At 43.1% G+C, this 27,050-nt stretch overlaps 10 protein-coding genes across 10 annotated transcripts; 6 read left to right on the forward strand and 4 right to left on the reverse strand.

The window, feature by feature from the left end:
- Positions 1–63: 63 nt before the first annotated feature.
- PHALS_14959 (uncharacterized protein) lies at positions 64–441 on the forward strand. The gene has a single exon (XM_024718007.2). It carries the CDS (start codon positions 180–182, stop codon positions 420–422), a length of 243 nt encoding a protein of 80 aa, XP_024583448.1. The 5' UTR covers positions 64–179; the 3' UTR covers positions 423–441.
- Positions 440–1,331, reverse strand: PHALS_03738 (Rab GTPase interacting factor, Golgi membrane protein; the record flags this gene model as incomplete). The annotated part of the gene is made up of 3 exons (XM_024718008.1): positions 440–793; positions 870–1,015; positions 1,097–1,331. The coding sequence occupies 3 exons, from the start codon at positions 1,329–1,331 to the stop codon at positions 440–442; spliced, it is 735 nt and encodes a 244-aa protein (XP_024583449.1).
- Positions 1,332–1,706: 375 nt separating this feature from the next.
- Positions 1,707–1,945, forward strand: PHALS_03739 (uncharacterized protein; the record flags this gene model as incomplete). The annotated part of the gene is made up of 2 exons (XM_024718009.1): positions 1,707–1,753; positions 1,825–1,945. 2 exons carry the CDS (start codon positions 1,707–1,709, stop codon positions 1,943–1,945), a joined length of 168 nt encoding a protein of 55 aa, XP_024583450.1.
- A 5,829-nt stretch (positions 1,946–7,774) lies between these two features.
- PHALS_14961 (uncharacterized protein) lies at positions 7,775–9,034 on the forward strand. The gene has a single exon (XM_036407144.1). It carries the CDS (start codon positions 8,533–8,535, stop codon positions 8,734–8,736), a length of 204 nt encoding a protein of 67 aa, XP_036263399.1. The 5' UTR covers positions 7,775–8,532; the 3' UTR covers positions 8,737–9,034.
- A 601-nt stretch (positions 9,035–9,635) lies between these two features.
- PHALS_03740 (uncharacterized protein) lies at positions 9,636–9,977 on the forward strand (the record flags this gene model as incomplete). Its single annotated transcript, XM_024718011.1, has 2 exons — positions 9,636–9,689; positions 9,765–9,977. The coding sequence occupies 2 exons, from the start codon at positions 9,636–9,638 to the stop codon at positions 9,975–9,977; spliced, it is 267 nt and encodes an 88-aa protein (XP_024583452.1).
- Position 9,978: 1 nt separating this feature from the next.
- PHALS_14963 (uncharacterized protein) lies at positions 9,979–10,595 on the forward strand. Its single transcript, XM_024718012.2, has one exon. It carries the CDS (start codon positions 10,290–10,292, stop codon positions 10,557–10,559), a length of 270 nt encoding a protein of 89 aa, XP_024583453.1. The 5' UTR covers positions 9,979–10,289; the 3' UTR covers positions 10,560–10,595.
- Positions 10,596–16,151: 5,556 nt separating this feature from the next.
- On the reverse strand, positions 16,152–17,687 carry PHALS_03741 (uncharacterized protein; the record flags this gene model as incomplete). Its single annotated transcript, XM_024718014.1, has 1 exon — positions 16,152–17,687. The coding sequence occupies one exon, from the start codon at positions 17,685–17,687 to the stop codon at positions 16,152–16,154; it is 1,536 nt and encodes a 511-aa protein (XP_024583454.1).
- Positions 17,688–23,220: 5,533 nt separating this feature from the next.
- Positions 23,221–23,706, reverse strand: PHALS_03742 (uncharacterized protein; the record flags this gene model as incomplete). The annotated part of the gene is made up of 1 exon (XM_024718015.1): positions 23,221–23,706. The coding sequence occupies one exon, from the start codon at positions 23,704–23,706 to the stop codon at positions 23,221–23,223; it is 486 nt and encodes a 161-aa protein (XP_024583455.1).
- Positions 23,707–23,708: 2 nt separating this feature from the next.
- PHALS_14962 (uncharacterized protein) lies at positions 23,709–24,372 on the reverse strand. The gene has a single exon (XM_024718016.2). The coding sequence runs from the start codon at positions 24,279–24,281 to the stop codon at positions 23,853–23,855; it is 429 nt and encodes a 142-aa protein (XP_024583456.1). The 5' UTR covers positions 24,282–24,372; the 3' UTR covers positions 23,709–23,852.
- Positions 24,371–25,860, forward strand: PHALS_03743 (serine protease family; the record flags this gene model as incomplete). Its single annotated transcript, XM_024718017.1, has 4 exons — positions 24,371–24,476; positions 24,556–24,613; positions 24,677–24,701; positions 24,883–25,860. 4 exons carry the CDS (start codon positions 24,371–24,373, stop codon positions 25,858–25,860), a joined length of 1,167 nt encoding a protein of 388 aa, XP_024583457.1.
- Positions 25,861–27,050: the final 1,190 nt, after the last annotated feature.

The following is a 27,050-nucleotide window of genomic DNA, read 5'->3' on the forward strand; positions in this document are numbered from 1 at the left end:
TGATTGTGTTTAATGTATCAAGGTGTTGTCTGGAAGGTAGTATATCAAAGTTTACAAGTTTGATATACTACTTATTTTTCCGCTTTCTGGAAACACTGGTTAAGCTACACTCGGTATCGGTGCGCTGACGCTTGTAAGGTAGGGTACATTGAAGCATACGAAAATGTTACTTATCTGGTATGCATAATGAATTTAAACCATATCTTCGTGTGCCGTCAGTACGATACATGGGGTCAGCTATAAATGGTGAAGTGATGTGGAAATGTGCTATCTCGACGTGCTCGTTTGAATACGAACGCAGAACTCTAAAGCAGCTTGTAGTACTCGTTGTCGTTGCAAGAGATATATGCACAACAATAAAAGATGCTGTAAACGTGTATTCATTTTCATTTCTAAAGAATAATCAAGAGCTCAAGCGCTAACCTCTCTCAGTCATCGTTTAAAATACAGTAATGAGAACGAAACACGCATACACCAGCATGGTCGGATACATCACGAGGTACTTCTGCTCCGTCATGTACAGCGCTTTCTCAAAAAATCGGGATGCTGTGTGCGTACTCCAGAGCGTGCAGACACTAGCGAGGAAAAAGCCGACCATTCCAAGATCCTTCACTGAAACCACAATGTTTATCGCTGCCAAGCCGATAATTGGCAGCAAGCAGTAGCCAAGCACAGAGCAGACCCGGTAGATATCAATCGTTCGTTCCGGTGACAGTAAATTCATTAACAAATACACAAAAATGCACGACAGCACTCCAAACCCGTAAATATATCCAAAGTGAACTTTAGCAGCCTGCACATACCGTCAAGCAACGATTATCGGGCTTCAAACTATCGTTAAATTAGACAACTCAATCAAGAGCACGTACCAGCAGTAGACACATTCCAAAAAGAAAGCAAAAGACAAGAGGTCCTGCCAGATCTGCGTCGTCAAGAATATGCTCGTTGATCTGCTTCGTCGGAAGTAGCACGGACACAGTCTTGGCCCAAATATGATCGAAATTAATTCCAAGTTCTGTCGGATGTCCAAAATGGTATGACAGAATTAAAAACCAATGTTTTCTACTAATTCAAACAGTTGATTCAGTGTATTTACCTTCTAACAGCGGCGGCTCGTTAGCGAACTCGTCTGTGTCCTCGTCGTCATAATAGCCAGTCGAAGAGACCACCGTGCCGTTAATTCCACTGGATGATCCTGGAGCTGTCGTCTGAAACCCTGGCCCACTGTTGTTGTTGTGCATATGTGAAGCTGGTGTATTGATGGATGGGTAGTCACCCTCGGGTGGCGTGAACCACGGACTCATCGCGCCTGGATCCATGTTCATATTCATTGGGCAATTAAAAGAACGGAATTGTCAATGATGTATAGAGTCATCACAGTACAAAATTTTTGAAAAATATTCAGCCAATGAAACGATTAAATCCACCACTGATTTATTTCCAATCGGATGATGGGGTTGAGGTTTCCATACGTACCCAATCGTGATGTACATGCAAATTATACGAAATTGTACATCAGACTTTGTGGAAAACTCAGAGGTGCCGTAGCAATGTATCAGTATTGTACTTGGTAGGGCTGAAAGTGATAAAGCTTCATGAAAGAAGAGGTCCGTGGGATATTCTGGTTGCTTGCTTCATATTACTTGTTGGGTCTACCTATTTACGGATAGTACGGCGGAGTTCTAATTTTTATCAAGCAAAGTAGGATGGGTTATGTGAGACGTTCTAAGTTTGGGCCAGAGGAACCGGCGAGGTTTAAATTAAGCTTAAAAGGCCTTACCTTGAATATTCACAAAAGAATCATTACAGTCGTGTGATGCACAGGAAATCTGATGTGGAAATGCATAACAAGCTATTATCAGCAATGTTTGCGTACGTGCGCTTAAGCAAAGAGTTTGCGCTCATATTTCAAGTGCTTTTTGGCGCCAACAAGATCCCAACCTGAGATGCTTTTGAGAAGCACAATTTACACATATATTGAGACCACTGTGAGCTGGTAAGTGCCACTTCGAGGGAAGGATGCGCAGGAGACTAGCATCGTCGGTACAGCACGCTTGTCTTTTTATTGGTACAGTAGCTTACTTACTAAGTGATATTTCTCTATCTGCGGCGAGTACTTCGAGCGGGATGGTAAGGAAAAAAGCTGTATGGGACCGCTAGCGTACCAACAACTTGCATCCGTTTGGTGACACAGTTTTTTCAAGCCTTGTCATGCACGTTTCGGCGAAGTACTCCTCTATAGTTGAGCGAAGCACAGATGTCTGGATGTGATATTTGTAATGAACAGTGCTCGAGTGTATCTTTCGAATAGATCGTTTGCTAATGCAGTTAAATACATCTTTGGCACTGACATATCCGAGTTTATGAGAAGTTTTACGAGGAAGCGTAATCTACAGGCAGATTTCGGATCGAATAACCCATCGTAGTCGGGCCAAGTCGCACTAAGTCTGGCTATTGTGCGAGCGATCTCAATACAGAACGGCTCCTCACCAACTTTTATAAAATTTGAATGGTGGAGGGTCACGAAAGAAGAAAAAGCCTTCAAGGCTGTAAAACATCCTCATTCACCTTCATCAGGAATAAAACCGGCCACTATACGTGGTGTGTGGCGCTTCGGCCTTTACCATATATGGTGATTTGCTTCAAGCAAGTTTGCTATCGCGAATCTGGAGAAAGTCATCCCGTCTATGACAAGTAGTGATCACACATTTCTTTGCCACAAATACTATGTGTTCCACACAATCCACACAACATTACGCGACGGCAACATCGTCAGCGAACCGCCTTTTACAAGATGGTTGGCCTTCTTTGTCGGGTTCGTTTTTGAGGTAGAATATGAAGTTTAGTTGTGGTAGATACGCTTTCGTATAACGTGTTTTGACGCTATCCCAAGGCACACGAGCCAGACACAACTTGTATCATTCTGCTTCTTCTGGCTTTTGCTGAGAAGTGCAGGGCGTAGGTCGACGCGGAATGTCATGATCCCTCTGATCATAAGCGTCCACGACGTCTGGGTGGGCAGTCTTGCCGAAGTGAAAGCCCAAACTCTCCCACCTCTCGGAGTCTGGGTATCCCCACCACTTCACAAAATATTGGGTTTGACCCTATCAACGACGTCGCCCCACAAGACGTTCCACGTGATAGTGAACGCCACCGTTATCGTCGGTAAGAGTCGGCGGTGGACGATGACGACTTGGTCGATGACCATCCAATGACTCGCAACGCTCTTCGAGCTCATGAGAACAAGGTCCGTCACCATCGGGATACCCCTGAGCATCTTGCTGAGGTCGCATACCGCTGTGCGGAAGACTTCGAGAGCATGAAGCACTTTGTGTAATGACTGCCTCACGTTGATGACTATCGCTCTCTATCGGAGCGGCTTCTAACCGTTGAGCAGACAAATGCGTCACTTTGTGCGACGGTAAAGCGCCTGGTGCCATTGGAGATGGAGGTCATTGCACTTCGTGCTCAGAATGATTTGTTGAGTCAGCTTCTGGGTGGTCAAGCGCCTGTGGTTGCCGCCTCGGCGCCAACGCTTCCGCGTTCACTTACGCCGAAACTTAAGCAAGCCCACATAAAACACCGGGTAGGTTCGCATCCGTTTCAAAAGGATTGGTATATACGCAGCGCCCTGCTTGGCCACGATATTAAAATGGACGGAGCCTAAAAATTGCAGAAACTGCATGTGTAGGAAGTATTTTGGCATTTGATAAAATCAGGTCTCCGACCCCAAAGTTTTCGACATTTTTTCTGATTCTTCTGTCTGCATATTCTTTCTGTATGTTTTGGCTTTCAGCCATCGCATCGCAACATGTCGTAATACACTCAGTTTGGTAGACAGAAAGTCGTCCACAACTTTACAAACAGTGAGATGGCTGACATCAGCAAGTCGTTTGGCCATTTCTCCCCTACCAAGCCCTGCGCCATGAGATGGCAGCGTTAGCGGAACGCAAGGATAAACGAGCCCGCCAACATAGAGCGGCGTGTAGTCTATAGACGCATGCACTGCATTGTTTAGAGGGAACTCGATAAGTGGCAGCATGGCGCTCAAGCGGCTTGGCGTCTCAGCGCAGACGCTGCGAAGGACATCTTCAACGACGCGATTCACGCGCTCAGTTTAACCATCATTTTGCAGTTTGGCCGCCGTTAGCATAGTCAATTTGCTGCGCAGTACCCCGAAGATTGTCGGCCACAACTTCCCAGTGAGGCGTGTGTCTCTGTAAGAGACAGTTGACTTCGGGGGTTCATGTTCTAAGAAAACACGACACACCAACGGCGTCGCTGTACCAACACCATCGATAGCGTCTAGCACCGCCGCAAGATGAGCCATCTTGCCTAAACGGTCGATAAAGACCACGACATCCGTGTTGCCCGCCGAGTCCTTCCGCAAGCCAAACACAAAGTCCAAGCTCATGCACTGCCAACAACCAGAGAGTACCAGCAAATTGGCATGCGGCGCAGCCGAATTTAAGAGCGTTTCATTCTTTGACATGTCTGGAACGTGCGTACATATGTGCTAGTTCATTTGTACAGCTTAAGCCACCAGTATTAACAACTCACAGAGCTGTAGGTCTTCTCACGACCAAGATAACCACTAAGTGGGGGTGTTACGGGCCTCATAGAGAATCCGATCTTTCAATTTCTTATCACGAGAAACAACAATACGTGGCATCCGTCAAGTCGGTGCTATAGCAGTATTCGACGAACATCGGTGCAACCGTGCACGCACAACTTCTTATCCGAGTCTCCGAATTGTTTCCTCTCGAGAGCCAGTAGAAGCGCTACGCACGAATCACCACGCGTGAACGCGGCGCGGATCAAATCCGTGATGGACAACGTACATGAGTAAGTTCATAATCTGGTCTGCCTGACAACGCATCTGCCAAAGCATTCTGCTTTCCTGGCTTATACTACACCTTGAAGTTTTTATTCTGCAAAGAAGTAGAGCCACCTGGCCATTCTGTGCGAGAGGTGAGGCAACTGAGTTGCAGTACGTTGAGAGGCATGATCTGTAAAGATCACAAACGGCTTTGAGCCGAGCAGGTGCATTTTGAACTTGACAAGTGCATACTTCATCGCAAGTAATTCATTGTCGTGGATTGAGTCCTTTTCCGCCTCCTTAAGCTGGCGAGATTTGAACGCGATCACCCGATCTCGCCCCTCGGCGTCTGCTTGTAGCAGTGCACAGCCGATAACAAAGTCCGAAGCGTCACAGAGGACACTAAAAGAACGATCGGGATCTGGCAATGCCAGTATTGATGCATGAAGGAGGCTGTCTTCCAATGCTCGGTATCCGAACAGCATTCCGCATCATTCTTCAGGAGTTTCGACAACGGTGTGCCATTTCCGCATAAATATCACTGTATTTGTGCAAGTAGTTGAGGAGGCAAAGCCGCTTGTTCAAGTCCATTTGGTTCTTTGGAACCGGTCAGTTCACTATGGCCTTGACCATAGCGGGATTTGCTCGAAGGCCACGCTTTCGGGATTTCTTCAGCGCCAAAAATGCACTTATCTGCATTAGTATACAGCTTATTCGTGCGCATGCACTCAAACACCGCTCTCAAATGGACAATGTGGTTTCCTCATTCGTCCTTCCGGCCCCGCATGACTGTGGGTGAAGATGTCGTTGAAGTATGTCTGTGCATATGCCCGGTGGGGCCTGAACAACTGCGTCACAAGACGATGAAATGTTGCTGGTGGAGATGACACATCATCAGCCATTCCCAAAGCCTGCCACTCGGAGAACTCACCGCTGTCAGCGAAATATCACTCGCCCTCAATACACATCGAAAAGTCGAGTGCACTGTACTTTGTACATCCAACCATGTTGTTCTGGAGAAAATCTTTCCTAGGAATCGGTGTTTGTGCCGGAATGGTGGCAGCGTTCAGCTTATTGTGACTCAAACGATACGTCACTTGCCATTCGGCTACCGGGCAAAAACATGGGTGTCCAATGAGGGAGACTTGCTCTCATGCAGCATTCCTGAGTCGTGCTTCACACGGAAGAACGCGTCATTGACGTCACACTGATCCTTGGGCAGAGGCCATTGGCGTGTTTTGTAGTATTTGGTTCCCGAAAACAGGTTGATTTCATGATGCACATCTCAGACCGAATGTTGGATCGACGGTGGGTCTTTGGAGACTTATAGTATTGATCCGAGAGAATATTTAGGATCGAAGATCCACTTCGTGCGTTCAGTTCCCTCGTGGCGTCCTCCATGGCGGCCTGAGTCGGGAGGATTCATCCGTCGTCAAAAGTGGCGTCATGGGACGCAGTAGACGCCGACATCTTCTGCTCTATGTGCTCGAGCAGAGCGTTTTCATAGCCCGAAAACGCCTCTAGGCACGCTTATCGCTTCAGGTCCTTGTAACGCAAGATGTTGTAAGCCCCCAAGGCCAAGCAGAGACATCATGTTTTTAAGCCCGTCTGCATGCCCTGGGGCAAATAAAAGAATCGTTCCATTCTCACACAAATCAGTCGAAACGACTCAGATGTAGATTAACTCCTGGAGCTATTAAGTACAGCGAGGCTGCCGTAGCTCTTTGCTTTGAGAAAGCTTACTAAGGTTACCGATATCACGTTCTATGCCAGAACCAGTATGAGAGTAGCGGATCGCAATCTGCTACCTCCAAGAGCACCCAAAAGCTTAACCAGGGCAATTGTACCCTTTCGCTTAAAATAGAAACTGTATTCATTTGTCTTATTTGCGGCAGAGATACCCAAATCTAAATCTGTAGGTTTTGCTCATTGACTAGTAAAACTAATCAAAGGGCATAACTACTGACTGTCCCGCCACGTAGTGGCTTCATATTAAGGTGTAGCCACACCATTATGTGGTCAAACCATCCACCCTGTAAACCAGGGTTTGTGCAACCCCGATACATACTTGTTTTCGTGTAAAAATTGGCCTTAATCCTATATCGTTATATCTAACAAATAGCGTATTTGTACCGCAACTCCTCGTCTATTTATAACACGGGCCCGCTTGGTATGGCTGTACGTTTTGACGACGATCGCAAAAACAAAATCTGCTTAGCCATTACGATACCTCTGTTTGATTCTTCTCAGTCAAGAATGCCGTCTGGCTCAGTGAGTGCTATAGACTGGCGAATCAGTATGTGCACCGAACTAAAGATTCTGTTCACACGTGAAAAACTTGGTAGCGGATACAAATCCACTACTCATATGCCGACGCCCATACGGTCCCAGCATAGTGCTAGCAGATCAGTATGGACGTTTCATATTCTTGACCGAAAATTCCGGACTGAGATTTCTGTGTACCAATTAAGCATATTTGCTCATCTTGCTGCTGCTAATGACAACATTTTCAATGATAAGTCAAAGTGTTAGTACTTTACAGCGCGGCGTAGACTGCTTTTGTTTAAGGCGCTAGGTACGAGGTTGAACATGTGCACAGCAAACCACCCGTATCCCAATAGCCAAAATGAGCCCATCAACTGCGTAAAATTGGGCATCATCCAAAGCACCTCCCCGGAGCAACCGCGATTCTTAAGCAATGAGCTTCAAGTCATTAATTATGCCTCAATACCGTGTTACACGCCTCAACGAGCTTGAGACAGCTATAGCTTGATATTTACGCTTACTCCTAGAATCCTTGACACCTCCACAATTCGGCGAATCTAAGTGATTGGAGATTGTGGATACTGATTTTTTTGCAGAAATACATTACGATAACATATCATTGCAAAATGAGATTTTCAGGAAGATTAAGCGTGGTGTGCAAAACGCAAAGCGCGCGATTGTATTATATGGCTGAGAGATAGGAAGCAACATTCGGTCGCTAAAGTATGTGAGACACATTTCAATTTGATGCAAACGATTGGTCTATATTTAATGCGGCAATTTTTAGTGCCTTCAGACTAGAGACGACGTTAATTTCTAGCTTTGTCGGGTCCCTTTCAGCAGTAGTCAAATTGGTTTTGAGTTACATTGAATATTCCAAATGAGATACGATCGCACGTGAGGCTACGAAAGCTATACCAAGCCTCTCACTCATGTGTTAAACGGATACGGACCCAGCTTGAGCACCGAATGTAAAAGACCGTCAACCTCCCCATTTTGTAGCTAAACACACCATGTTCAATCAAATTAGCGAACGACAAAATGAGCTCGCCCACAATTCGGGTTCAAGCAAGCGACAGCTTTGCTCATACCCATAAGTCTGTGTAAGTTAGACCAGCGACCCAACTCGAACCTGAAATCAAACCGAATTCCTTTCGTTTGCTGGATGATTACCGCGTACCTTGGGCTGATAACACAGGTGCGCCAAATCATAAGCCTCGATGAAGCTAGTAAAAGTGGATTTTTAAACGTCTAGGAGTCTTAGAAGCAGAATTTCTTTTCCCACATTACCAGTTTTAATCTGATGATCCCAATGAACACGTTCCGCTATACGTAGAGATGGACTCTGTACTGATAAACGAGACGAGCCGGCAAAGAACGATATTCACGTGACTGATTCAGCTGATCGTTTATGGCTGTGGTGATTTGACTTTTTATTCAAGCGTATTATGATGTCTCTGTTCTTAAGGTTATCTCTGAGAGGCGCTTGCGAAGCTGCGCATTTTAATTACATGGCTCGAGATACCGTGAGTGGTCCGGGAACAGCCTTTTGCTATAGAAAAAGGATAGCTTTCCTGTTGATACAATGCGTCGTCTTTGGCAGTGTGCCTTCGGGCAATGGATTATGTCTTTCGTTGCCAAGTTTGAGCTAAATTAACTCATGTACTTGTCACATAATTGCAGTATCGATTGCGTAAGAGTCAGACATGATGTGTGCTGCGCTATTGAAATCTGTCGAAAGCAAATATGATTGAGCACTGCGATCACTATATTTGAGCGTTGCAAGTACGAATATACCGCTTCTTTCCTCGTTTAAATATTTGCTGCATTATAGCAGAAATTGGCTTGGAACACAACGTGCGGTTGTACTCTATGAATATGTGATGCGGATTAAACATCTCAAGAAATAGATATTGGTAGATAAAAATTGTCAAGATCAGTGAACGGTATGTATTGGTGGTCCAAAATGTTCAAATAAGTTAGTGATAATGTGTGTACGTGAGGGACGTGTTCAAGGGTCAAATATGCGATGCATGGTTTGGTGCCTTTTACTAGCACGCCATTTCCAGCAAATGATTGCAAACCATTTGTATGAAGTTTTATTTTGGAAGATTACGGGACGCTTCGTTACTTTTGGCATCGTAGCCTTTGTAGATAATTAAATCATGTTGGTATTGTCAGCAACACCGTCACTGGCGAGGATGCAGCTTAGCGAATCCTTGACATAGACTTTTGTCGTCGTTTCTATCTGTGACAATTATCTCGAGTCGCAATCCACGCTTATATTTGTTTGAGCAGGTTCTAACTAAGTAAATACCTCAAGAACATGCGTGAAGAGAAGAGAGACATGCTCCCAGTCATTACTATTGCATCACAGTTTTCTTGAGCTGGTTTGACTGATATATCGTGCGCTCGATCAGCAATACGAGGTCGTTTCGGTCTTGGATGTGGGAGATTGATATTGATGACGAAGTCATAATAGCTTTGCTAAACCTCGCGGGAATGTCAATGATTTTTTTAAGATTGGGCGTAATGCGCCAAGTGTGCAACTATGGCGGCTAAAATTCAAAAAGACTATCGCAAGATGCAGGTGACAACCGAAATGGTAATTTTGCGTTTCCTGATGGCAGATACAGTCTAATTAAACGCAGTTGCTCTAGACACCATGTTCTGTCTACAGTTTGGGAGCCTAAGTTGTGCCTTTGCCTTTACGGGCACATCAAACAAAAGATTGGGCTTCAGTCCAAGGCACCTCAAAGTATGCGAATACATATCGTGCTCTATACGGGCTAACGCAATCTATATCGCGATATTTTCTACCAGCCAACCGGACGTAAGTCGTGCAGTTGACCCAACACCGCTAAAAATGCTGGGTCACCTTCTGTTTCAATGAGATGAAATAGTTTCAGGGGTGACTCAAGCCACCGTCATAACGTTTTGCTGACAATGATGTTCCCGACAAACTCGTAATGGGACATTTGGAGCAATTCGACGCGTATTCATGGAAAAGATTCGATCTTCAGCGCAATTACAAGAAATTTGAACACGTTCTCCGTGATTTAGCTGGTAGCTGTATCAGCAGGCCCATGAGTACGAGTAAGGCTTGGCAATCGAGAGGCGAGGGCGAGAGCCATCCATGACTTAAATGTTGTGCTACTACTATATTGCAAGGTGGAGCATTTATTGACCTTTATGTACATGTTAGATGATTTTGAATTGCAATACATTGAATGAGTTATGTTTCGAGCCCTCTCAGTATCAAAGATCAAGTTTTCATAGAGGGTTTAATATGGCCGTTGCTGATAAAGCTGAGATGGGTGTTCAAATTGTTGTGGTCTTTGAAGGCAGAAAGTGCACACGAAGCAACATTTTCGTAAAACGTTTCGCTCTCACTCATAAACGTCCGAGGGCTATGCCGCATCGAAGCGAGTATATCTGTCGAATCGGACTGACCAAAGCCATATTCACAGCATGAAATTAATGTTAATATCATTGCTAAGGTTTGCTTTAGTTTATGTTTGTTCTTTGAGCAAGTCAAGCTAGTGAGCTAATCACGTACCGATTTTACTAAAGAGCTCTACCACTACAACTCTCTCCTTTGAGGATTGAGTATAGGGATAGTCATCTTGCTATACGATCTGAATGTGGGTGCTACGCCACTAAGAAGCTTCCTTTGATAAAATACGGGAATGCAATTTAATTCACAAATACGAAGGTGGCACATCGGAACTCACAGATTCAACTCAACCATTCTTATCAAAAAAATAGCTTATCCCATAAGGTTTTCTATATATCAGCCACGACCGCCGCGTCCATCTTGGTCGTTTGTCGGTACATGAGCCAAAGCGTTGCAGTTAAAAATGAAGCTTACGGTGTGGTTTGTGTTTGTCAAGTTCACGCAGGTTTATGTCTATTATAGGTTGTGGAGTACGGCTCCTGATGAGGATAAATCTGAACCCAAGAGAATTGTTTCTTTTGAATCAAGCTACAGCGAATCAAACCTGGGGCGAGGGTACTCTTCAACCAAGATGGCCTGATGGATTGGGCCGATTTTAATTTGTGTCTCAAACGAAGTTTACAACTTGTTGGTGTGAATTTGCTAACCTGTTTTGATAAGTACAGATCACACCATTGCCCATAAGCCATAAAAAAGATTATGAAAAAAACATGGTAAAGAATAATGATGGAGGGCCATGATAACTACAACCTGTGATATTAAGTGGGGGCGATTTTGATGGGGTGGTCAGTTGAGCACATGGGCTGCTATCCGAATGAAATTTGCAACAAACCTTGCGCGCAGGAAGCTTTGACTATCACATGGTTCATTAAGTAACACACCGACGATTAATCTCAGTACGAAGTACATAGTCCGCTCCTATTTCAAAAAATAGCGGTGGAACCTGTGTCTACCTCAAATGGTTCTTAATATATATGGTTTACAATCTGTTACATATATTCCTCCGTGATACGTAGCGTCAGGCTAGTAGTCTATGTGTCTAACTGGTGTTCCACATTCAGAGTACCATCACGCTCATCCAAATTGAGTACGTAGCATGACTATAGATCATGGTACTTGACCACAGCACTTTTTTACTTTGTTAAGGTTTACGAGACATAATGCGTGTGCACCTGCATTAGTACAATATTTGCTCTATTTTCGATTGTTTTTTAATGTAGGACACGTACACTTTCAACAACATAGAAAATGTTATCTCATTACAAGAATGCACACGTTGGAAAACATCACGAGTAATATTCGCCTACATTATGCAAATTCTTACGAACTTAACCACTTTAGGAGCCGCCTCAACCCATTTGCACTTTGTAGCGTGCGACTCAATCTATCAAGAATGGCATAGCCCCCGCCGTCGATGACATGCAAACTAAAATGGTTAATTGCCGAGGTGTTCAGCGGGGAGTACGGTCACATTGACTCGTCGAGTCTCCACCCAGCACACGCGCCTTCTCCGAAGGCATATGTCCAAGTTATTCCAACTATGTTTATATCTTCTATCATCTTTCAACGTTGATGCATTGTTTATGTTCTGCCATAGTTCTGTTTATGCTGCGCAGCCCGAGAATCATTTTAGATGATGGAGGGTGGTACGCGCAACAGCCTGGAGGCAAGACTCAGTTGTTACTAGTGATTCGGACTTTATTCAGCGCACCAAGACTTCTGCAAGCGCAAACATCGTAGGACTTTTCTATACTATATATTGTCGCGATCTTGAATTTATTTCGCTTAAAGTGCATGCGCCGTTGCAAGGCGTGTGGCCGCCGGAACATATAGAAAGCAAATTGCACGCTCAAACGTCAATTTGAAAGGACTTTCTGATCCTTCATGTTGCCATTCTAGAGGTGATACATCTTCCTGATAAACAGCACTGATGCAGGTAGTCGGAAGTTTTTCTGGAAGACATTACACTTGGTACGAAGCGCTGGGCGAGTGCGGAAGAGTAAATGACACAATTCACGTACTATGGAATTAAGGCACGTCGCCTCACTCCTTTAACGACCCCTTCAATCAGGTAGGCATTTAGCTGTAGCATGGTTTGATGGATGACTTTGCAATTAACCGTCAAGGTTGAGGAGAGTGCTCACCACCTTAAGTTCATGCTGAAAACAACACAGATTTGCTTCGCGAGCTTACTAACTAAGTTACAGGCCAAACGCTATATTTGAAGGAAACCAATTGCTGGTGGAAGCGCATTGCCTGCGCGACCCCGTCAATCTGTTTAGATACAAGACGCAGAGTGTGCAAAGTCATAAGCGGCAAAGGCTCAATGGTATCTTGCTGAGCCTTAAACCCTTCCGGATTTCCAATTTGACAGAAGCTCCCATCCTAAACGAGTTACGAGAAAGTACTGTTCCTTTGTTCTTTATGGGATTGGACCATCCTTTAGTCAATTAGCAAATGCAGCGGGGAATTCCCTCATACGTTAACCCTAGGATCTTTTGTGTTCATGCCGACACTTTACTTTCTTTCTTCAAAATTCCGGAGCGCTGCTGATACTGACATGTTCTACTTTCGGATGCGCTTGCTATCATAAGTTGAGTCTGTGTCTAAAACCGCAGTGTCTACCTCTACAGGAACCATAACGCTAGCACAAATGGCTTGGTTGGCCACCGTGTTCCTTTGAAAATATAACGAAGTTGCTTTGATTATAAAAAGGGCCTAGCAAAAGATTAAAGTTTACTTTCTTAACAACCACAAGAGAATGCGAGCATTTACTAAGATCTTCATAGAATCCGCGAGTCTCCTAATTATCCTACTTTTGCGAGACAGTTCGATTGGAAGCACTCGGTATCGGAGTTTTGTCTTGACCATCCTTGAGCTGTTGATTGCGCAGCGACTGCGATAATGCTGTGATCCATTCCGGTGTTTCGAACCAGTCCAAACAATACCTATTTCGGAAATGACGTAGCTCAGGAAGCGCATCCCAAAATGACTTATCCGTGTGTCTTCCCGCACAGAGAAACAAAACGTGTTATCATGGTGTAGAGCGCTCACGAGAGTCCACCGCGAAAGCAACCCTCGCTCGCATGGTTTGATGAGCAAGGAATTATCCACTCACAATTCTACATTTAAAAGAAGTTTGAGGTCCCACTTTGACTGGATAGCCCTGGCGTCGTTGTCGCTTTTAAATAAGCGAGTTTAAAGGCAGAGTGGCCCAGTGCAGCGTCATTCCAGTAGCGAAAAAAGTCCAACCTTGTTCCAAGCTCAAGGCTTGTTGGGTAGTTGTAACGGCTAGTCCATAGAGAGCCGTAGTTTTTGTCAGCAATAACTTGAGGTGATGTCTACCCACCTCAATATCCACGTTGTGAATTGAACTTCACAAAGTCTAAATATGAACTAGGACCAAGTCGGACGTTGGCTTTACAAAAGTTGGCTTCACAAAAGTTGGCTTGCATAGCTCAAGACGGGTGAGGCGGCGCGTCTTTTCACCCGATGAGCAAACCAAGTAAACTACCCGTGGACGTTGTTGCCTGCACTCAGTACCCAAAGCACAGCCTTACTTAAGCTAAATATATTTACCGTTTGCTGATTCAAGTGCAGATAGAACTCCTGGGGAGTGGTAGCATGTGAGATTATAATTTATGTAAGCAGAACGCGGCGCGTAAGGGTTCTACCCCGGTGCGACAAGCAAATCCTGCTTGCGTAAATATATAATGGCGATATGATGATCTGTAAAGTTTTTTACGTTTGCCCGTGGAGTCGAGCAAGCTCAGCTTTCTTAGCCAGTAAGCTGTTATCGTTCGCTTTACGGCGGGGTGTCGTGACACTTTTCTACCTAGTATGTGTTGAAGAAGAGAGAGCATAGGAAGCGCCATTAAGTTAGCTAACGGCCTCGCCGTATATATCTTAGAGATGAAGGTTTTGGATCAAGACTCGCTACTTTGATCGTTCCATTCAATTAAGACTTTGGCTGCCTCTCTTCGAATGTATTTGATTTAGTCTACTACAAGGACAGCGCTTTACTTAGAATTGCGACATACTACAGAGAGTACCTCAATGCAAATGAGGTTCTTAAGAGCAAGCAGTATAAGCTACAGGTGGTGAGGATGCTAATCAAGCGCAGCGACAGCAAACTGAGCATTTACATTTTCGCAATAGCTAAGAGAGCGTTACAGGGAATGTGTAATGGAGTACGAATCTAAAATCTACATCTCGCTCTGAAGCACCAAAGTGTTCGTTATATCATAATCAGTGACGGTTCGGATGCGGAATCCAAAATGTAAGGGTGCTTCCTTACGCTATGTATAAAACATAAATTTTTATTGTAGTATATAGTAAGTCTAAATCATGTCATATTCAAAATTCCTTGCATATTGCTATTATTGTTACCAAACTAAAACAACTTAATTTAATCTATTACCTTGTTTCTGATGTATGTCACATCCATAGTGCAGTGCTTTAACTTGAGCCAACTCCTGTTTTATCGCACACGAACCAATCATCCGTCTGTTTGTTAACGTAGACTCGTAGAGTGAATATTATTTCTGTGTGAGGTTCACGAAACCCTCATTGCAGTGCTATTTAAAATTCTTTGTATCGCTTTATGTATTGAATACGAATAAGCGTCAGTGATACCACCCATTTCACGATGAGTAGAATCAACTGAATCGCTATGGTGACGACTGTTGATTTTACTGTATTGTATTCTTTAATTTGTTGCTAGTGAAGCATATGGCGCTCCGGCTCACGCACGTTTTATTTGGACTTGTAAATCGTGCAGAACACAATATTGTAAAATTGTACGAAATTCACATTGCACTTTTGTATTAGCTAAAACTCTGAATATCATGTCACTACTGTGGATGTGCAGGCAATGTCTTCTTCTATAAGTTTTTGACGTGGGCTTTGTTTGTCTCGAAAGGTATAGACTGGATTAAGGAGGTCGCTCTTTACAGTCGGTGTTGAAGTCACACTTAACGAAGAAGTATGACTAGATTTTTTTAATACCCAGCTGTCAGATAGGATACCCATAACCTTCACTTCAGCTTTTAGCTATAATGCCTCAACTTAGTCACAAGATTGCTGACAATAAATTGGAAGAAGCTGCTGTAATCTTGTTTCCACATCCAACGACTTATTCACGTTAATCAGTGCATTCTTGACGGCAAAGTTCCAACGGTCAAATGTTTAGCGGGAATGCTCGGTGGCAGTTATGTTGTCGGTCGTTACGGTGTCCCTTTGTTATCGCAAAGAGTCAACGACGGTAACGTCAATTCAAGTTGTGTGTTTTTAACGATCTGGCTTCGAAGAGACAATTTGGCGTTTTGGATATAACGAGAACATTTTAGCGATAATCGAACATATTGTTTGAAACTTTAAAACCTTGGCGAAAAGAGAAGTGAAGACAGTCTCGACACAATCGTTAGACAAACTAAAAATTTCTATTCAGATAAAGAGCCATTGAAGTATTTTCTTATCTTCTTAGCTTGCAGCAATAATGGCTTAATCATCACACAAAGACTTCATGAAAGATCCCATGACAAAATAATCCACGGAAAGTTAATCGTAATTTATATCAAACATTTCAATTGTTTACTTGAATTGTGCAGTTTAGTTTTTCGTAATCACATCCATTACAATTTCAGCTGCTGAAGATCTATTTTCTTCTCCAGAGCTCGACAAGGCCAAACCAAGAAGGGGTGGCGGGTCCGAATAAGCTCTACGCATTCTTCGCATTGCAGTACTCGATCTCCTGGACGTATGAATCGATCCCCAACGATCGACGCTCCGTCCTGACGGATCCAGCTCTAATTCCGGTTCGAGTTCACTCTCTGGACCCTTGAATTGTAGACTAATTCCAATGTAGCGACAGTCTTCACCTGTGCTAACCACGGGATTTCCGTCGCCGCGGTTCAGACTTTCGCGCTCACCGATACATTCTCGGCATCGAGCGCATACAAGTAATGGTGCGACATAGCGATTATAAATAGCGACTCGTTCTTGCGTACAACACGGTGGTTTCGTACAAATTCGGTACGCACACAAGTCACAGCGACTCCAGTTTTTGCGTATTGTGGGAAGAAACGATTGTGTGCACGCAATGCAGTGCCAATTGTGATGAGTCCCTTTTGAGTTTCTTTGGTCTGAGCCAGCCAGCCCAATATTTCGAAAAGGATTTAAAATTGCTTGCCAGAGTCTTCCGGGGGCAATATGTTGCTGGCGATATAAGCGACGGCGACGTCGAAGGATCTTTTCCAATCGACAGATCCTCTTGCCGATGCTTAAGAGTCGGGTTCGAGCTGTATTTAAGTCACAATTTCCGGGAAGATTTCCCGAAAACGCAGCCTGATAGGTGATTTGAAGTTTTTCTGGGTTATCAGGATTTGGCCCAGCAAGTAACCAGCCGGAAATCGGATGCAGTGCGACAACACACTCAGTTGGCGCTTTGCCCGCCAATACTTCCGCTGCATCTAAAGTACAAAAAGCTAGTTGAATTCCTTTTTGCGTAGGCGTTAATAGTTCAATGAAGCAACACTGCTCGTTCTTGTGCTCAGCGTGGTGTTGTGAATGGTTTGAAGTTCCGGATTCCGACAAAGTTGGACCAACGGATCTTCGCGATAGAAAAGATTGGAGCCGTCGTTTGTGTACAAAACATACGGTACGAACTGTGAGTTGTTGGCCAGGAGTTGCAGAAGCCGGTTGTGATTCTCGTTCCATACAAGGGACAGCATGTACCAGCGAACTGTAAATGAATTGAGAGCCATATAAATCTCGAAATGCCGAGTTGCTTTCACTCTCGGTTGGACATCGCAGTAGCGATAATAAGTCTGACAAATTCGCTTTGATCTCACCTCCAACAACCACTTGACACTGCCGTGTCTGAAACGGAGGGACATTGATCGAAGCATGGACTTCTCGAAACTGCATGTCCATATTGCCCATTCGAACATGTTTCCAACCTCTTTTTGAAGACAGACGCCGTAAGTCCACAAACCTTTCAGGAACTTCAACGCGTTGAACCCGCGCAAACAAGTCGCTGTCCGAAAGCCGCACCTTGCTCCACACCATCGACTGATTCGACGACGACACTGAAGTCCCAAGCACTGCAGCAGCGACCGGTGCCGAACTTTCCGAAGTATGACGCATCCCGTGGCAAATGGGAGAGTGATGGCTGTGACGCCCTCACAGTCGGTGGATGGCGACTGTAAGCTTCTGTAGAGGTACCGCGAGCGAAGAAGAGACTCAAGGTCAAATGTTTAATCGGGTAATGGTCGCAATGTGTAGCTTCTACATGTAGCAATGGAAGTCGTATGTCAATTGATTATTGCAGGAAACGCTAAGTCCATTTTTATACATGAAGGCGGTTGTTGTCGTTTTTTCATACAAGATAAGTACTTCCGTCTTTATTCGAAACACTTTAGTCTTGTCGATGATCTCTTTTAGCTTCTGTTCGAAGAACTTCGAATTGGCGCACTAAACATCACGACTTTGCAAAGCACATGCATTTGGCGAAAGATGCAGATAGCATTGTGCTTACATGAAAAGGACAGCTGGGAATTTCTAAGAGCATCGTCACATTATTAAACTCGGCATTATTGAACAATGACGTTGCTTTAAGATACAAGAAGAACAAACCAGATGTGTGTCGATATCTCATCCTTCAAGAAAACCCAGCGAAAATTTAGAGTGCACAAGAGTCCCACAAGCTCACTTGGATGTGTTATAGATAGCGATGGAGTCTTGGCCAGGATAGTATATAGAGCATATAAGAGCGTATACACATATCTTTTTAATCAAAAGGGTATATGTACTTAAAAGTTAAAAGGTTACATCCGATAAATAAATCCAAATGCGCTCATCACTTGCGCTCTCTTCATACTCAAAATTAGCTTTGCAGTCGACGTACCCAATTCAGAAGTCGATCATCAAAGAAGATACCACACGAAGAGTAAACATATAACCCTTATTGTTTCAGTAACATTTTGTCGTAATTCACTCACAGTATAATGCACACGTTGTCAAGCTTGGCCTCTATTCCATTCAATTGTGTCCCATGCAAGCAGATCGTTGAGTCAGGTCATATGATTAAAGCAGGATATTCAGCATCAAGCTCGACAGTAGCACTGCCCGAATATTGGTGCTACTTCGAGTACCCTCGTCGCCTAGCCTCATGAATTCCCAATCTCATTTCTGCTTAAGCATCCGGTGTTCCAGACGTTGAACAGAAGGTTTGACGACTTGTTGTTCAATGTTACGAGCAATCTTTGCTGGGAATCGTGAAAGGCTGGGCCAGTGGTACGGCTGGTACCAGTGTCGCGATTATGTTACTGGTTGGGCGGACGTGCGCGAAAGCCAGCTCGAAACAATAATGATTCACTGGTATTTGGAATTGTAATCAATCGCTGCAATGTCGACAGCCTTCTACTGCTAACTTCGTAACTTTTGTAGAAGCACCACGTAGCTAATAATCTAAATGAATCGCACACACAACTGATACTACTACGATTTTTAAGTGAATTCCGTACAATCGCCTATTGAAATTAAAGCGACTCATGCTGTATAAGGAGAGAACTATGAATAGATGTATTGAGCAGAGGAACAAATAATGACTTTAGTCTTTCATGAGGACAAACAGATTGCTTTCCAATGAAAAGTAGCAAAATCCCGCTTGCATCGCGAGTGGCTAGTGCATAATTGGTCCCAACCTGGTATCCTGATGTTTATTGTGTTGATTGTACTTGTAAATTCAAAACAATAGTCTGCATACGCGCTTATCCTTCTATAACGCTCTTTTTTAGGTTGCTAAATTTTAATCAAGTCTGCCTATCTGTATAGGAATTAATTCTCAAATTTGAAGCACTTTCAAAAGTTTATGTTTACAGGTTATGTACCTCATCTAACCTGATTTCCCAATACTATTACTATTGTTAATAAGAAGCTTTCTCTTTAGCTGACAGTTCGGAGTAACTGCGAATCCTTCAAAATTTAATTCCAGCGGACGGACGACAACCCAATTGAAGTGGTACGTTGACCTCAATTCACGTCATTTAAATATACTGCAAGAGGTGCTCGATTACACACTGAATGTAAGTCTGTCGGATAATGTATGCACTTGATTTCTTCTGTGTTATTTTTGTGATCATAAAATTCGCCGATAAGCACTATGTGTACTGTTACATATTTAGGGCAAAATGCGTGTCAACCACACCATTAAAGAATTGGGATTAATTTTTCTTCATATTATGCTTTAAGATTATCTTGTATTCTTTTCATTAAGCCCTCGTCGACCGATCGATGAACTAGCACCTCATGTTACCAAACTCGACAAAGAGCAAGAAAGCCCAAAGAGCGATATTGGCAAGCTTTTTACATTTAAGCGTGGTTTCGGAAAAGTTTGTTCTAGTAGCCACTCCGTTTTTCGTATGCTGAGATCATAGTCTGCAGAATCGCTGGTCCTTGCACACTTATTACTTTGCCAACAAACATCCGAACTTGATGTAATTAAGAAGGAAACAGACATAGTATAAGCATCTGTGTTTAATTGTATTTCACATGAGCTTTGATAAAACCTTCGGCAATTACTTTTTGTAGACGCGCTAGAGCAAAAAAAATCCGTATGGTGTAGTTTAGCTCGATGACACAGAGTCGAATAGGTAACGTCTAAATGAGATAGCTATTTGAAAATTATTATTCCAATTACCGTTGAAACCCTAAAGATAACTGCCGTCGTCACCGTTGTTCAAAACCACTTTTGGCCATGCAAGATGTCAAGGGAATGTAAAAAGCCCAAGTAGTCGTTATATACATCAACTTACCTAGCTTACTTATTAGAAAAGCACAAGACCTCGATAACTTTGCAATTTTTCTGAGAGACAAACATGAGGTTTTCCGCTTCTTTTCTTTTCATAAGACACGCTGACGAGACTCTCTGTCTTTCTTTCATTTGTTGAGTATCCCCTTCTACATGAAAGTAATCGAAAGCGTCACACAAAACGATCTCGCAGACCGCTTGGGATTTGGAATCATCAAAATTGTCATACTTAATCGCTTGTTATAATCAATATATTCAGTATGAAGGGCAAAACGTAGCATCGTTTCTTGTTGATGAGGTGCGATCGTTTGCGATACTCAATTCACCTATGCACGCACCATCTCATTGTCCGGACTCAATATACTTGCGTTATCTAGTAATGTTTGACAGCAGCACGAATACCATCACTGTCAATCAATAGCAGCATTTCAGCCGGTTGGCGTCGCCTAACAGGATTTTAATTCAAGGATGACAAATTCCTGCTTCAACAATTGGTGACTGCACCAGAAGCGATCACACCACCACAAAAGCTGATTCGGTTCCTTGATGCTTGTCTTATAGTCAATAACATGCGCATGTCATATCCAAAACATAGAAGAAACGCGAATTATTGCGCAAACTTTTCAAATCTACTGAACAAGGTCACTTGTAATAAATTGATCAGAGAGCTCGATGTTGTGGCCAAGGATTTGAGTCATGTAAACGTTCATGTCGTTTGTCCATGCCAAAAAGACAAGCTCTTATGAGCAAGCATATCGTTGATGTTATGCATGCGTCCAAAATCGTTCGCATTGTTGCTCTTCGGTGAAAACGATCCGTTGGCCACGATCATTATCCATGTCCTCCTACTTAAATGCTACAATTGACGACAAGTACCCAACGGTAGACAGAACAGTAAATACAGGTCCACAAAGATGTTTAAGTCTTGCTGGAGTATTCTGCCCTTGGTCGATCCAAATTTCTAGAGATCGTACCGCTTCCATTTGGTTCGGGAAGCTTACTTATGCACTACGCGCATATGTCTCCTCATCGTAAAATTCTTATCCGTTTAATCAGCCGTAGCTTCTGGGGTTCTATCAGCTATAAACTACAACGGCAACAATCGTAGAAAAAATTGTCCTGCTCGGTACTCAAGACGTTCGCCATCTTCTCCGAACATATCCAATCTACCTAATTGCGACGGCTCACCTTACACACTGCAGCGTAAATTTACATTGTCTTGCAATCCGGATTAGAATACGACAGTGTACTCTAATAGTAGGCTGCTTCTTTCGACAGTCTTCACCTCACCGCTTATGATATACTCTCGTTGTTTGTACGCGTTGCATCAAATATTTAACTCACGGACTTATCTCTTAGTATAATTGAATTCCCGAACCTTATTGATCTTTGCTGTTAACAACGCCCTTACTGCTTCACTCGAGCAAGCCCAGGCACAGATGACGATAGTTGTGGTCGGGTCGCATATAAAAAGATGTGGAGTGGTGGTGCTGCCGTTATCAATGTCAGTGTCATTTCCATGTTTGCGGCTTCAAAAGATGATGAGCTTATTGCACTGGTCGTTTGGTCGTGATTGATGCTTTTTTGTATCCTTGATCTCCATGAACCTTGCAAGTATTGTAAGAATGTCAAGCATCACCTTCTTTGACTCTTCAAACATCTTCAGCTCGTCACTTCTTTTAGCTATCGGTTCTTTCGTTAGCCTGCGAAAGTATGTTGAGATCATCCAGACTATTTCACTTATTAATACTTCTGGGTGTGGGACTCGCGGCAGAAAATCACTTGTGTCATTATCACCGGTACAACTCTTGACGTCAGCACTCTTTTCATTTGTCATTGATCAAGATCCATCTACAACACTCTCCAGGCAGGAGCAAGTTTAGTTTCCATGTTTTCTGTCGAGTGGCAGAGTAAGGTAATCATCATACACCCCTGCTTCACCGCTCTCTCAGAGCTTTGGCATTCGAAATAAGATCAAATCGATCGTTGAGCCAACAACTGGGAAAAAAGTAATACTTGCTGCTTCTTGTTCGTTCAGAGACAGTATCATAGTCCCAAAAATAGTTCCAACTTCTTGTCCTGATTAGCAGCACGACCCATACATTCCTCTACGACTCTCACACACGCACTTTGTCCTCCGTTCCTCTCGAGCTGCTTGCTACCTTGCTGATGGTGGCGAAGTTCTTTGTGACTTAAAATGGATTGACTGTACAATCATTCAAACTCTTAAATCACGTGTCAAGCAAATTGACGCCTGGTACTGATCGCGCCGCATTTACATGAGTGGTTTTGAGACGATTTCTATAATTCAAGAGCAAGAGTATATTCAACAGCAATGACAGGAGACGCTACCAAAATGGTGCTTTTCTGATTTAATCATGTTTAGACCCACCAAAAACCCTTGACAACTGGAGGAGGGTCACATCTTGCTGTAAATGGTGACTTTGGTAGTCGTTTTTAACGCTCTGCAATCTATTGAAAGTCAGACCCCTGAGCACGTATTCTCGGCACTTAACTATCAATTTATTATCCGAAACCATGCAATTACTCCACACTTATTAAGGTGAAAAAATGTAGATGGAGCTGATGTCTATCTTGAGAGGCTAAACTTTATGATCGACACAGGTACTTGTAGCTTTGAGGCAATACGAGACCAAAAAAATCAACTTTTAAATTGTTTTTTATTAATTTCGTAGTTCAACGATCAATGTTTACAAGTACCAGCATTCGCCAATTTTCTACATAAAGTAGCGCATGATTGTGCTGTTCCTATTCTGTCCTTCTATATTGCATTCAATATTTCTTCTATATTACTTCTTGCTAGCCTTCCTACCGATGCTCGCACATGATATTATCAGTTGTACAGCATTATGGAGGGCAGTCAATGAAAATGATTGATGGGTGCGACTCTCGCGAATTTGGCAGCATTTGCTGCGTTGGTGGGCTACGCACTCGAGTTGAATTGAGATGAAAATGATTCCGTAACAAATTTTCATGACGAGGCGATGCAGAAACATCCATGGGCAGCAAAGATCCAGTTGGTCTGGCGTTCATGCTCGACTTTGCTTTGTCAGCATGTTCGTATGAGAGTCCATGAATCGTAAATCGACGATGTGTTTTCGTCTGGTACAACTTCCGACGTCGCTTCTCAGCGTCCGACTCGAGTTGCGCGGATCCGCCCAGACCAATAATGGAGCGTAGACTATGACTCTTTGAATGAATATCATGGTTTCGTTGCGTAGTTTGATGAGGTTTTTGTTGAGTGACAGAGAAAGCTGTTGGCGACCACGTGTCTTCATCTTCAGTGTCAATATGGACACAACGTCGATGGCTTCGGAACCACTCTATCGGCATCTTCGTGTGATTATTCGTGGGTTATGTGAGACTTGTGATCTAGTTGACAAATTGAAATATGAAGCGTGGAGTCGAAGACAAGTTCTTAAAATACGGCTATGTTCCCCAATCGATCGCCATTCTCCACCTGCCACTTCGATGTTGTATCAAGAACTTATTCTTCCTATGCTGTCCAGAGAGCACACCGAGCTTTTGAAGTACATTTGTGGCCACATAGCCAAAAACCAGATTTTCGCTGGCGATCTGCTTGAACATGCTTTATTTCGCAGCTGTTTTGGCTCTTGTCGCGACGTTGATAGTTTTGTCAAACTAGGTCGTCCGTTAGAAATAGCGTTTCGGAACACGGTTGCATTGAAACGTTTGTTTTTTAGGATCTTGAGAACAAAATAGAAATTTGCTGTACTTAGGACCACAGCGACAGAGCAGGTCAATAATTTTAGATTGAGGACCTTTGATTGAATAGCTTGAAGGGTAGACCTTATCACGTTTTTCTTTGACGGTCGACGACTTCTAAGAAGACGTACATAGCCTTCCAGCTGGTGCTCGTTCCAACAATGTAGGACTACACGGTACATAACGTGGTGGTCTAAGTGTTCACTCTATGCACAAGATGAATGGACGATGATGTATAGGGGTGTCCGTCCTACTATCCTAAATGACGTAAATGAAGAAGAAAAAGAAGAATCTACTTGGAAGAAGAGATGTCGCGAGCTTAATGTATGCGGTCGCTAGTAAATCGAGGCAATACATTGGACCTATAATTCCTTCCTGTCGATAAGTTTCTTGACAATAACTGGATGGTAGTGACGAAATGACAGTTTGGGTCTTTTTTTGCTGTATCCAAAACAGGTCACTTTACTACTGAAACAGTATATGACACGACAACAAGAACAATGTACATCCTAAGGTTAGAGCGACCTGAATTTTCTCAATCAACCATACTTAAGCCAAATGTGTTCACTGATGCCAGTGCAAACGTTTATGCAAAGCGTGAGGTAATCCATCCAAATTTTGGTTGTGAAAGTAAAGCACCGTATCAATCTGAATATGATTGATATCATGATGAGTGCTATATCATCGTAGCATTAATATGAAAATATAGTAATAGTGAAAGAATCTAATTAAATGACGGCACACTGTATGTTAAATTCTCACTGATCTGTTGGTTACATGAAGTCATCACCCCCTGCCCAAGCATCGTGTCTAGATGATCAGCGCTACATAAATGATCATTTTCTTAACGCGCGTAATCAGCAACTCTTTTACTGCGCTGCATTTCCACCCGGATTAGTGTCTTTACGTGGTGTAATACTCTTTCTACATGGTATTGGGGAGCATTCATTGCGCTTTGCACACGTCTATAAGCATTTGTGTCTTAATGGGTATGGAGTGATTGCGTATGACATGTTGGGCCACGGACAAAGTGCAAGTGAAGAGCCGGGATTACGTGCTCACGGGTCTGACTTTGAATATTTTATAGATGACACAAATACGTTTATAACGACTGCCAAAGACATCATCTATAGCAAAATGTTAACGAATGCAGCTAGTAACCCGCCATTGATTATCATGGGGATTTCGTTTGGGGCTTTGGTAGCTTTAAACACAATTTTATCAGGAAAACACCAATTTCAAGGTTGTATAGTAGCTTCTCCTGCTATTGCTGTTGAATATACTTTTGCTCTTCGAATGATGGAAATTATCTCGAAACCATTAGTGTGGATCTTTCCAACGGCGAGATTGGTACCTGGAGTTAATTTTGAAGGCTTGACACGTGATCCGGAGTTTTATAAAGATTACATGGCCGATCCACTTAACGTCACGGAAAATCTTACTACTCTTATGGCTGTTCAGGTTGGTTTGGGTATGAAGCGGCTGCAAAGTAGCGAACAAATTGAAGATTCAAATAGCACGTTTTGCAAGGTTCCACTCTTGGTATTACAAGGAACGGAGGACAAAGTCACGAGTGTCAAAGTTGTAGAGGAATTTATGAGTCGTGCTGCTAATAAGGACAAGGAACTCAAACTCTTTGTGGGACTTTATCACTGTCTTTGGAACGAACCAGAGAAGCAGCAAGTATTGGATTATGCCACTTGTTGGCTTAATAATCGTTTCGATGCTGTTTTAAATTCAGAAGGTGCCTCAAAACTTTGAGAGGATGGGGAAACGGATTGGTAAGTGGTGATGATAGTTGCTTTATTTTTCGATTCAAAGAAGAAGCTAGAGAACTGAGTATTTGATATAGCAATACGAGCATGCTAGCCAATGATTCTAAGTAAGGAGGTTGCTATTATTATCATGTTGTAGCAGAATGAATATATATTTTAACCAGAGGCCGTGGTCTATCTCTAATTGCTCAAATACGCAGGAAATGTTGATGGATATCATTAAGTTCCAAGTGCTGCGTGGTGATGACTTTAATTGCCCCCTTCACATCACTCGATCATTTTTACCAATTGCTAACTAACAATTATGTTCCAATTGCGTTGAAATAGTTGGTCACTGTATGACTGTGTTTGTTCTGCCATCAAATAGCCACGAAGACTAAAAGGTGCAGAAGCAAAACCACTCCCATCAATACGTAGTACATGGTGATAGCTGTAACGGGTCACTACATGCTCTGCGTTGAGAAGCAAACATAAAATCCAATTACACGTCTATTCTTCATTAAATCCTAATGAGCCTGCACGCGATAACTTGAACTGCATTACCTATGATGGCAGCATGTTTCTGATAAGCTAGTAGGAATGAAGTAACAGCGACCAACGTAGCAGATCGATGGTCTAGATTTGTACTGGTACTGCTGCTTCGTTAGGAAATTTGAACACTGGATGACAACAACCAGATTCCGCAAACAGCTACTTCACCGGAAATTGTAAAATTTGAGGCAGAAATGATTCTGGAAACCAGCGGTGATATCGAGAGTATACATGGACAGTTAGTCATCGTGGTCTATTCAAACAATTATCGGGTGATATTTGTCAACAATACCTTGATACCATCAAGTGCTATGACGATAAGGATAATCTTACTGTTCTTGAACCTCAAACTTTTGCAAGTAGCTACAGGTGATAATCCAACAGCTGCTCTGACATCATCGAGTTCAAGCATTCTACGAAAACTTGACAAATCTGAAAGTTGACGCTGTTGTTTATGCTTTGCAAACCTGGCAAAGTAAAGACTGGAATCGTGCTTTCCGCAGTAACACTTACGAGATCGTCATGTCAATTTCACATCATCTCTATAACAATTCTTGGCTTTAGTTGTTGTGGACATTTGTCTATCAGACTATAGTATTGAGTGTGGGGAGTGGGCGATATTAATGCTAACATAGTGGTGTTGCT

The sequence above is a fragment of the Plasmopara halstedii genome (assembly GCF_900000015.1).
Source record: "Plasmopara halstedii genome assembly, contig: Scaffold_2386, whole genome shotgun sequence".
Classification (NCBI taxonomy): Eukaryota; Oomycota; class Peronosporomycetes; order Peronosporales; family Peronosporaceae; genus Plasmopara; species Plasmopara halstedii.